Source organism: Neopsephotus bourkii, unplaced genomic scaffold (assembly GCF_033783945.1).
Source record: "Neopsephotus bourkii isolate Nb327-2 ecotype Australia unplaced genomic scaffold, CSIRO-AGI_Nbou_v1 NB_1308, whole genome shotgun sequence".
NCBI classification, from domain to species: Eukaryota; Metazoa; Chordata; class Aves; order Psittaciformes; family Psittacidae; genus Neopsephotus; species Neopsephotus bourkii.
Genome location: NW_026901790.1, coordinates 648,397 through 660,510, shown reverse-complemented (window position 1 = coordinate 660,510; position 12,114 = coordinate 648,397). Strand labels below are relative to the sequence as shown.

At 40.9% G+C, this 12,114-nt stretch overlaps 1 protein-coding gene across 18 annotated transcripts in view; it reads left to right on the top strand.

The window, feature by feature from the left end:
• Positions 1-12,114, top strand: part of ARPP21 (cAMP regulated phosphoprotein 21) — a 131,726-nt gene that overhangs the window by 36,912 nt on the left and 82,700 nt on the right. For 17 of the 18 annotated variants that reach the window (XM_061366137.1, XM_061366152.1, XM_061366151.1 and 14 more), the window contains exons 3-9: positions 181-386; positions 1,193-1,234; positions 2,152-2,241; positions 5,919-6,069; positions 7,309-7,387; positions 8,678-8,737; positions 9,533-9,673. In XM_061366137.1, the coding sequence (XP_061222121.1) occupies positions 219-386; positions 1,193-1,234; positions 2,152-2,241; positions 5,919-6,069; positions 7,309-7,387; positions 8,678-8,737; positions 9,533-9,673 (731 nt within the window). In that variant the 5' untranslated portion in view covers positions 181-218. The remainder of the gene's footprint in view (positions 1-180; positions 387-1,192; positions 1,235-2,151; positions 2,242-5,918; positions 6,070-7,308; positions 7,388-8,677; positions 8,738-9,532; positions 9,674-12,114) is intronic. The other variant, XM_061366142.1, reaches the window with a different exon arrangement.

Genomic DNA, 12,114 nt, shown 5'->3' with positions numbered 1-12,114 from the left:
ACTATTGTCGTTTCAGCACAGCTCTTCAACTGGAACATGTATATATGTCTCACAGCTCCTGAGCTTCATGTTTTGATTTGTTCATCAAAGGAAATGAAATTGCTTGGGAATTCAAGGGAAAATTCACCTCCAGTGTTCTTTCTGTGTGTGTGTTTGTGTCGTGGTATCTTGACCTTCCAGGTCACCAAATCTTGTTGTTTTCATTTCTGTCCGGAAGAATGTCTGAGCAAGGTAAATTGAACCAGGAGACGGCAGAGGAAGCTGCGAAGGAGCAGGAGACTGCCATCTTGGAGGCAAACCCAGACAACTGTATCCTCACTAAATCGGAAAGCTCGGAAGTGGATGAGAAGGAGGAGAAGCTGAGTGATGCTAAGACAGAGCTGCAGGTAAGACGGGACTAGTGAATGGGCACATTAAACATCAGTGTGTTACCATTGCCTTTCCTTTTCTGTGATCTTTTGTTGCCTACAATTCCCCTGGTTTCTCTGTTATAATTTTGAGACCCTTTTATTTTATAGTTTTAATTATTTAGTTTTCTTTTGGGTTCTTTTATCTGTTATTTGTTATACCTTTCAAGCTCTTTAGGCTGCTGTCCGTGTTGTTAAGGTTTGAGAAGTTAATTGCTAGATGTCTGTGTTAGAGCTTGGTGAAACATTTGACTGTTTTCCCTCTTTGGGGATTCAGAAAACTACCTTGATCTCATGAATTTAAAGGTAATAATACTGAATAATTACTTAATGTGTGGTTTGGTTTGTAGGTGTTACTGCCAACAAAAAGTTGTTATGCAAAGCCTAAGAAGGTAATTCAAGAAGACTATCGGATGAGGGGGTTTTATTCCTTTTTGCTCAAACAAATATAAGAATAAAGGGAGAGACTGCAATTTAAGAGGAATTTGGAGAGGGGGAGCATTTACTTAAGTATGCCTTTTCTTACGTTTTTATTATATGCAAAATTACAGAACACTCTGCAGTGTGGCTTTTGCTTATAGCTGTTCTTAAAACGAATAAAACGAGCAGAGATGATTCTTGGTTTTCCCTTCTTTCCAAACTGGGTTTGGGAGAGTTATTTTTGCAGCATCAACTGATTAAAGTCTTGTTTCGGAGTGATTTAGTGTCTTTCTTTATTGGTAATGATCTTGTCAGGCATATTATCCACTGAAGTGGTAACTGCTTTCTTTTTTTGCAATTCCCAGAAACGAGGTGGAAATCAGAACCAGCAGAAAAAGAGGTCCAAGGTAAGGGTCGGTCTCTGTTTGGCAATACATGCCTTGGTAGGATAAAGAATGTTGACCAAACGTCTGTCTGCCGTTGAAATGATAGCCATTCATCACGTGTGTGGTGGTTTGTGGTTGTTTTTTGTGGTCCTTTTCCTTCCCCTAACCCCATAATCTCATTGCACAAAGGACTTCTGCTAGATGAAATGTGTCAGGCTCCCCTTTATTTATCCATTGTACTTTCAGGCTGCCTGGCTCACCGTGCACTTGTGTTAGGCAGCATGGGATGTGTGCTTCTGTACCCACTGGGGAAGGGGAAAGCTTGTTCCTTGTGCTTTAGTAATTAACGTTTTTGTTTGAATTTAATTTTAATGGACTAATCTGGACATAAAGAAGCAGAGACTGAGGAGCTCCCTAAGCGGGGCAGGAATGAGCTGTTAGGAGCAAAAAAACCCTAAAAACCTTCTTTTAATTTTCCAAGTGTAGATCCATAAAGCTTGCACATTTTATTGTCCAAGTTCCCTGGATATAATCCTCCTAGAAGAAGACTGGGGGGAGGCCAAGCAAGCAAGCATACAAACTGACCAAATCCCAGATTAGAAAAGGAACCTTTGAGTTCAAATACTAAAGTACTGAAGGTTAAATTACCTTCAGCATTGGATTATCTATTCTTTGCTGTTACAGTTTTGGGTGGAAGTGGGTGAACCGTAACAGAGATTTGTTAAAAGCAAAACTGAAACCTGCCACCTCCCCTGTGTGGCATATGACTTGCTGCTTGGAATCCTCTTCTGTGTGCATCAAAGGCAGATCCAATTTTGTTGGCTCAGTGGGTAGTTGTTATTTGGGGTATTTAGGGACAGCTGAGGGATGCAGCTGAAGTGACTTGGGGTCAGTAGCAGTGTTCTCTGGTTTGTTTTTTCTCTCTCTCTCTCATTCAGTCAGGAGCTAAAGGAAAACTTGTCCGGAGCCTTGCTGTGTGTGAAGAGTCATCCCCGCGCCCGGCAGCGGAGAATCTTCATGACAATCAGGTACACTTGCAATCATTGCCCTTAGCTGCATGGTTGATGTCTATGTTCAGTTGCATGATTATGTGATTTAATTGGGCATTTAACAGTGTCTTTCTTTGGGGGGGAAGGGGGGGGAGTTACGTCCGACAGTGAATGTGTTTTTATGAAGTTATCTGGTTTAGCGTGAATTTTATTTTGAAATCTTAGTTTTATACCATATCACAGGGTGTTGTTTGCTTTTTTTTCCAGACCCCCTGAAAATTTCACCAAATGGAAAAGAATTCAAAAGAATTCAGATTCTAAAATTAAAAAAGTAGTAACAGTCAGAATATTAATACGATCTTTTCTCTAAGGTTATCTCTTTCGAGGCTGCACCAGATACAGTTATGAATATGCTCTGGTTTCTGGTTCCTCTGAGACTCCAGTTCATATCAGTGTCCCCCTTCACACATAACACACAGGTGCTTTGCTCTCTGGTAGAGCTCTACCTTGGTAGAGCTGAGGATGCCTTTTCCTGAGTGGCACTTGTTTTCTGAACTCTTGGTGTAGATTTCCCCGTATCAAAAAGTGTGTATATGAGTCTTTATCTGTACTGGTAGTGTCGTATTCCCAGCAGCTGGCAGAGTTCTGTCCCCTGCACTCCTCCCCTCAGACTGGTGGCAGTCTTTGTAGGCCCACTGCAAAAAATAACCCAAAAAGCAAAAGGAAAAACCTCAAATGCTCTTTGCTTGCCTGGTGAGGGCAAGGATTAAAAGAGCCCAAAGCTAACTATTAAGAGCACTGCCTATAATTTATGAGCTGTTTATGTGCAAATGAGATCAACCATCGAGAGAGCTTGAGCAAGTGACTTCTTGTGAGCTTAGCACAAAAACAAAATATCACATCTAAGTGTACTTTCTCACTGTTCTTCTATTGACTTGAAATGGAACAAATCCAGCTCTCCTCTTGGCTTAGAAGTATGGAGAGATTTTTCTATTTTTTTAATTTATTGCTTTTTTAAAGACCAAAAAACCAGGTTGTTTAGCAGGGGGACACGTAGATGTTCTACTGCTCTACAATGATGCTTATGCAGCAGACGGGCAGGTTATTTTATCAGTTGTTCTGTTGTAGGTATCCGCTTTCTGCTCAACTCGCGTTCCTCAAGATGTGTGGCTTTTGTTCTGCTTTCATTTGTATTTTCTATTGTTTGGTGGGGAATGAAAAGGAGAATAGCATCAAGAGATTGTATTAAGCAGCGCATGGTAGTTTATAATTCGGTTTGGATCTTCTTTCTTTATTTTTTCACTATTATTTTATCTTAATGGTTTACAAAGCACAGGGAACTGATTACCAGAGAATGTACGGTACATTGCCAGAACGACTGAGTATGGATTGTACTGCAGACTTGATGTTTGTATTTATATTTGAACACTTGCCTTCATTTTCCTGTATAAGGAAAAGACTTGTTTACCTGTATTACTTGATCTTGAACGCTTACCTGATGGTTCACTATGTCCTTACTTAAAAGGAATGTTGCCTTTCATGTTAAACTATTGACCAAGAAGTGTATTATTGCAATTTGAACACTTATTTTGTTGCTCACTATATTTACCTTGTATCAATGTATTTATTAACATTGTATTTTATTATTGAGAAAAAAATCAATAAAAATCTAAGAAAATATATAGTAGCTTTGCTTTCACGACGCGACAGCCTTTTTGTGTTTCATCTAGTGCCTATATACAAGTAGTATGTTACATGTAAGGCAGTAGCTACTGTATGTTCCTCTGTGTGCTTATATGTCAAGTCTTGTTTTTCCTTTCCTAAGTGCATTTTAATGGATGCTGTCAAGGTTAGGATTAACATCCTGGGAACAGCATGGCCAGTTACATTTTTCTCCTGTTTTGAAAAGCTCTGCTCCAGGCAGTGCAGGAATCGGAGTTATCCTTTGGGGTCTTTTGCCAGGGATTGATCCAAAGTTTGTTGTTTGAATGAGAAATAGAACTGCCATTTGAAGTGAAAGAAAGCAGGCGTAACCTTAGTCCTCCAAGTGCAATCAAGCAGGTTAGCAAACACTGTTTTATGTATCCTATGATCCTTGCCTCTAATGACCAAGAGCTCCCACTCTTTCCCTCTGTAGGCTCCATTTTTTTCTAATGCTGTCAGCTAAAACTAACAGGAGTAGGAATGAAGGGCAGTAGGTCAGGATAAATTCTGGCTCTAGGGCTTTGTTTCTCTTTTACAGTGCTTTTCATCTCAAGTCTTTTGTGCCACATTCAAACCTCACACAAAGTCACTTGATGAGAAATGATGAATTACTGTCTTCCTGTGGCATGTTTATGCTGCTCTCGTTCTGTTAGGAGCTTGTCTTCCGTGTGTTGTGGTGGCTGATTTGTAGTTGTAGAAAAAATCAGAAACCTAATATTTGTAATAATGACTGATTGAAAGCATCTTTTGAATTCATAATGGTCTGGTTGCTTAAAAAAACCCCATCCCCTTTAGAGTGTTGTGTTGGTATTTTGGTATGCTAGTATTCATTGAAAGCTTATGGAAGAAAGGGATTTACTAGCATTCAAGAAACTGGATTTTCTCCAGTGTTACTGAATTTGGTTTTCATTAAGGTGATGCCCAAAAAGAATAATTATCAGGCATGCAGGACTCTATTAAGGAATACTGAATTATCAGGGAGTTTTGGGACAGCTTAATTCAAGTGAGCTTTTTGACACTACTTAAGCATATAGTGTTATTTTGTCCATCTTTTTCTCCAAAAGCACTTGACCACACAGTATGCTTCCTTCAGTTTTGACCAACCAGACTGGTTTTTCTTGGAATATCTAAATAATGCCATGGTAACTGCAGAAGAAAACAAGTTGTGTTGTGTTAAAGCAAAGCCAGCATAAAGTAATGGTTTAAGTGGGGAAGAACATCATTAAAGCAAATCAGAAAATACAAACTGGCTTGAGTTCTCCATTTTAGTTAGCTTTGGAAAGCCAGAGTATGCTTTCAAAGGGACTCAGAGTCTCTGAAATACCGCATTTTTGAGGATCACACTTGTGCTGCCTTGGAGAAGTTCACTTAGCACAACTTGTTTGAAAATCACAGGGCACGTTTCATCCCTTTTGTAAAGGCACACCTGCACATGCCTTTGTATTTAAAGTACCTGATCAGGTAGCAAGCCCTCTTGTATACAACTGAGTTATAATTTTTAGGCATTCCTTTGCTATCTGAGCTCAATAGCGCAGTCTGACTTGTACTGCAGTGTCCAAAGCAGCTCATATGAACGTGCAGGACTTCTAGTGAGGAGCAAAAAAGTTCTGCTTTTCAGACATCTGTCCATCGATCATCACCTAACATGTAGTATTAATTAAATTAGACTTCCTTAAAGTCCATATAAAATGAATTTCACTGTCATAAGTCCTAATTCTAGTGAGAAGTTCTAAAGTGTAGAACAGTATGGTGCCTTTAATAAAGGTGGACTTAAAAGATGATGGTATTCAAATATGAGGGAAGAGATACACTTACCACTAGAATCTGGTGTTGAAAACATCATTATTCTCCTGGAGAAAAATAAATCATTTGTCAAATAGGAAAGAAATGTATCTGGCTTTAGCTTTTCTAGTTACAAATACATCTAGTTAAATACAAATCTCTGCAGGTTGGGAGCCATGGGAAGCTTACTGAATCTAGCCCTGAATTTATCTTTCTCTTTTTCCCAACAGGAATCAATCCAGCTACACCTTTCAAGTTTTCCTAGCTTGCAAGAAGAAGATAAATCTAGTAAAGATGAGTCCGAGAAAGAAAAAGAGAAGGAAAGAAATAAAGACAAAGATAAAAACAGTGAAAAAACCAAGATCAGAATGTTATCAAAAGGTGAACTTAATGATATTTATGTTGTTGTAATTACTGTTGGTATGTTTCCATAAGCATGCATTTCTTTATTATGTGTAAATACACAGAAGTGCTTTCATACAGTGAGAAAATTCAGAACCTGGAATGTGCATGCATGAGTGTTTTACATACAGACATTGAGTTCTGAAAGTGAAGAAACCTTTCAAATTGAGGTTTGATGTTAGGGGCTATTACTTTAATGCAAAATAATTCCTCTGAATGCTTAACTGTGTTGGTATAAACATATATATGTAAACGTGATTGGATAAGGTAATGTTTGAGTCTATAATAAGGTAAGTGTAAAACTGATGCACTTTTTTCCCCATTGATAACATATTGGCATGTCATTTGTGCAATACAAATAGCGAGTAATCTTCTTCACTGTGGAGAAGATGGAGAATTTCCCTTAAATGCCATAAAGGAATCCATTCATGACATTTAGCCTGCATTGCAGTCTACTGTTATCATCTACTAAGACTTGTTCACAAAAGATGTTGTATCTAAATTTGCTGTTTAAAACAAACCCATAATCTCTTTATGAGCCCATGCTGTGAAGGTGCAATGTAATCTCTCCAGAAATAATGGTTGTTAACCTGGGTGTGGATCCGCAGCTGGTGTGAATTGTCACTTGGCTTCAATGGAGCTCTCTTAGTTCACACCAGCGTGAGGATCTGTGTGTGCCTTTGAGTCAAGTGATACAGCAAGGCTGAGAAACTGATTCTGCCTACTGTCACACATCCCTCCCACCCACCCACTCTCAGGCGTGACTGGATTTCAGCCTGTCAATGCAAATAAAATCCGTGCTGGCGCGATGCCTCATTTGCCACGTGTACAGCGTTTATTAAGTGATTCAAAGAGACATTGATGAATAAAAGGTGGGTTTTATTCTTATTTTATCAAATTTTCTTTAGTAGTTTAAAGGAAGAACTTGGCAGAGTCTTGATTGAAGGTTTCCCTTGCTTTTCCAATGACCAGAGGTTTCTGTCGGTGGCCGGTTTTGGTGCCATGTTCACAGTAGAGCAGCACAGAGGAGCTGTGAAAGTCCACCCCATGCTTCCGAGCAAGGACCTTCCTTGGCTGAACTCCAAAGGAACATTTTCTTTCCAAGCATACGCTCTCAGATTGTTGCTGGGAAAATGGATTTTGATTTATAGCATGGCTTAATCATAACTGCTGAGATGAAATAAATGAGAGGGGGGGTGTTTGTTTTTTATCTTTCAGATTGCAGTCAAGAGTATACGGACTCAACAGGCATAGATTTGCACGAGTTTCTCATTAACACATTAAAGAATAACCCCAGGTAGGTATTTTCTGCATTAGAGCTGGCACTCCTGAAATTATAGCTGGCAGTGTTGGAGCTCCCGTAACTGTACGCTGTGCTTTATTAGTTCTGGAGATGGTTATGAAAGAAAATGTAAAGGAAGTAGGCTGATAACTGAGCAAAAAGCTATAAAAAGTCATGAACTCCTCCTCCTCTGTTCAGTCACTCATTCAGTTCACTTTCAGCAACATCTGGTCTTTGTCCTTACCTCTTGCCCATAGCTCTGCGTGATGTTAGCAGTAATGTATTATTGCCATTGCCGTGGGAGATTTGTGTATGAATATGAAGTAGCTTCCTTTTGGCAGTGCTTTACACAATTATATTTCTGTGCACGGTGCCAGTTCCTGTTCTCGGTATTCCCATGGTTTCCCTTTGGATCAACAAGCTTATTTCATTGATAAATTTGCCTCTAAATGTCTTAAGGAAGGATATCTACCATTTTTACATGTTTCTTTTCAACGTGCATTTCGGTTGGACCTGTTAAGTAGGTGCCACGTGATTCTGCAGTGATAGGAGAGCTAGGGATAACTGGGTACCTAACAGCTTGCATAACCTCTTGTAGAGATGACTGAAGGTCCTCAAATTGGTTCATCTGCACAAAGTGAGACCATTCAGAGGAACTAAGGAGTGATGGACTCAGTAAGCTTAGGAAAAAATGGGGGTGTGGAAATCTGGGGATGTTTTTGGCAGAAAAGGAGGAGAAAAAGGCACATCTGAGCCCTTCCAGTTGAAACCAGAGCATTTTGACTGAGGAATGCTGCATCATTGCCTCATGGGAAGCCAAAATCCAAAGGTGTTCTGGACTGTGCTCGCTATCTAAGTTAGGTATGCCCAGTCTTCTCACCTGCAGATCAGTGCCTCCTGGAAGATGTGTCTCAGACAAAATGTTGGAAGTTGCTATGGGTAACAGCTCTTCTCATTCACCAGGAGCTGGGTGAGCTGGAAACCTCCTTCTCCAGCAAACAGAAAGGTGAAGCAAAGCAATCTATAGCAGTCAGAGTCTTACTATGCAGTCACTGCTCTCAGCATGGTGTGCCTGGAAGCACTCTCAGACCATAGTTGAGCTTCAGAAAGATCTAAATCAGTCTTATGTCAGCAAAAGCAGGCAGTGACCTTCTCTAGATGTGCCAGGGCAAAGCATCTTTCATTTTGAATCAAGATGGCTTCAGCCCTTGCTAAGTTGCCTTATGAACATTGGTGTATTCATTTTCTCAACCAAAATGTCTGTTGGTGATTGATACTACAAATCCTTGCTCTTCTTTTTGACAGGGACAGAATGATTCTCTTGAAAATGGAGCAGGAAATTATTGATTTTATTAGTGACAACAAGTAAGTCGACTTTCCAGGCTTGGTTCTGAAGTCACACGTGCAGAGACCCCATCAGGCTTTTATTTCCTGGCATGTGGTGGTACTGCTTAAAATACAAGAGATATCTTTTACTTTTCATGATATTGTAATTGCATTGGCCCTGCTCTTTTAGGTCCAAACAAAGAATTGAATCTTTCAGTGCAGAGGATGATCAAATACACTGCCCCATGGGTTTCCTTGTGTGCATGTTATTATAAATCACTGTAAAATAGAACTGAACTTGGGTAGAGGGTTTCTTGCTACCACGTGCTCTGTATAATGAAATGTGTCTGCAGCTTTAGAGAATAGTGTCAGGATAATAGCAGAGGAGAAGTTATGCTGATGGGAAATAAGCATTTTTGTCAATAAGAGAGAAAACAGGAGTGTTTGCCAAGCATGTTTTAAGCATCATCCTGTGTCTGCCCTTTGGGGGGAAGGCGGAGAGCTGCAGCCAGTGTCTCTCACATCTGCATGGTTGTTTGTGCAGTGGGTGCATGGGGTCAGGAAGCAAGCTCTTCCCAATAGAGAGAACACTGGTGATACCATGAAGCATGAGCTTTGTCTCGGTGCAGCACATGGAAATGTCCTTATTAGACATTCAAAAAGTCATTCCTTTATTTTCCTGCCTTCTTGTAGCAAATATTCAGATGTAGATGCACAAAGGGCAAGTTTTTGGTTAGGTTTCTGCCCACAGAGCTATTGAATGTGTTGCTCTTCTCATTTAATTATAGCTCAGGGGGAATGTCATTATCAATGTGGTTTGTTTCCCTTTTCCAGTAATCACTATAAAAAGTTCCCTCAGATGTCGTCTTACCAGAGGATGTTGGTGCACAGAGTGGCAGCTTACTTTGGGATGGACCACAATGTGGATCAGACTGGGAAATCTGTCATTATCAACAAGACCAGCAATACCAGAATGTAAGTAGCAGCACTGTTGTGTTTTCACTTGTTCCCTTTCACAAGAGCTGGTTTGTACCATGGCTGTGTGGCATTTGCTTTACTGTTATTTATTGATTTTTTGTAGCAAGAGGAATGCTGTTTATTTCTTTCTAGGGTGGGAGGGGACAGCGGGGCTCACACTGTGAGGTTATTTAAGGATATAAAGGTGCAAAAGGGGAAATCAATCCAGTTTGTTCCCTGACACCTCAGCACCACTGGTAGGCTACAGAAACGAGCTTGTTGCTGTACATGTCGCCTAATACCATATGGCTATGGTCCTAAATAGCCCAAATATATTTGGAAGGTTGCCTCTTCCCTTATTCTGACTCTCCCTGCTTCAAGAGTAATTTTCTGCCCAACTTGCTTATTTAGGATTTGGGTCCCCTCCACCACCTGCCACCATCCACTCCCTTTTTCTCCTCTTCTCCCCTCCTGGTTCCACTTTATTTTCTCTCCAAACCTCATTGTTTGACCACAGATTTGTTGTGGGTACAAATTGCTACTGATGGCTCAAAGGCATTGCGGAATTCCTGGCAGGCTCAACATGTGCTGGCATGCTTTATGCTCTCCTCCATGAACCTGTAGCAAGCTAGCAAAAGCTCCGTACCAAGTTCCTTGGCTAATTCAGCCAAGGTGCAGTTGTGTGTCCTCGTCTAACCAGCATCACTTCTGCCCAGTGCCATGTGTGTATGAGCCATCACGGAAACTGAAGCCTTCCTTCTTTATCTATAAATTATGAATGAAGAGGAAATAATTACAACTGGGTAATGAAGTTTTGGTGATACCAAAACATTAGAACAGGAAAAGCCCATTTGAAAGTTGGGTACTTCCTGTATTCAGTTAGTAGGAGAGATAAAACCATTTATTTCATTTACATATCCAATAGTTAGGTGAGTTGCTTAGATACTGTTGCAGAGAGTATTCTTTTAAATGGTGTTAGCCTCTCCTGTAAAAGGCTGGAGGCAGTAATTAATATTGCAGGATCGAGCCCTGAGCCAAACACGTTGGTACTTGCTCTTTTATTGAGTCCTGAACGTGTTCCATGTGTGTTAAGTAAATTGTAGATCATGGACAATTTGGTTTAGATCCTTTTCATGGGCTTTCTCTGAGAAACAACACTTGAGCCTTAATGTTTTTAAAGGTTGGAATAAAGCATGCACCAACAGTGTGATTTTCAGATGTCAAGAGAATTACAGGAGCTCGATAAAACTAACACTCAGGCTGCGAAGGCTTAGCCTCAGGGTCTGGGGATACCTGCCCCTTCTCAAGGACTTTGTTTGGGTATGGATAAGAAAAAGCTGGGTGCGCAGCAAACTGGTGTTCATTTGTGAGCTGTAAATTAAGGGGAAAAAAGAAACATTTCCTCATAAACAAAACACAATCGATCACATTTGAATGCTTTTTATGCGTTCCTCTCCACAGCCCTCCCTTTTCCCTTCACATCTGTGTCACCTCTGTAGTGCACCAGCTGCTGCAGCTCATTCCTCACAGCATTGGCTTCTCCTGGTTGGCTTGATAATGTGATAATATCACACTGGTACCTGATAATGCCTCTCTGGGTTGTGTGGCTGTGGATTGCAGAGATGGGTAGTGCTGGAAGCGCTGCTGGAAATGCTTGTGGGGTGCTTCTGGAGAGGACCCTGAAGTTGTTTTCCACAGTTAGAACTGTCTCCGAGTGTCCTAGTGAAGCTGGGGCTTCTTGTGTGGTGGGATGAGCAAGCAAGGCTCTTTACCAGGCATGACCTGGCAAGCTCAGCAGGCAGGACATTGCAGGGGTATAATGGATCAAATGACCCTTTCAGCTATGGAGGTGAGGCACAGAGCCAGACAATCAACACCATTTCTAGGTAGATCTTCCAGAAACAAGCGCAGGGCTTTGCCACTCTGTTGACTGTGATCTCAAGCTGTTTTGTAAGCCCTGCACAAACTGCAGGTTCTTTCCCATCTGCAGTGAGTTGGTGGTCCATAACTGGATTATGCGAAGCTCTCGTTGCAACGTGGTGCTTCCAGGGTGCTATTTTGATACTGCTGTAAAATAAAGCTTTGTAGAAGCAGCTCTTTCTTCTCATAACCGGAGGAGATGGCATGTTTCTTTTAAACATGGCTCTGACATAAAATAGATTATTATCCTGCTTGAATAAGAGCTGATGAGATTTGAGTATCTGCAGCAGACATTAAGCCCTATATCTGGAAGCGGCCGGTGGGATTTCATGTGTTGTGCGTTTCACTACTCACAGGGGCAGTTTTGTGGGTTCAAAATCAACACCAAAACCCCGGAACGTGTTGACTCTGTTACTTACTTCTTGGGCAGTACCCAGAATACTGGAGGATCTGGAGAGCTGCTGAAATGCTGTTCAAGGTGGTCATGCTGTGCTGCAAGCCTGAGCCCTGGTAGTTTGATGTGGATTTATGGAGAGGCT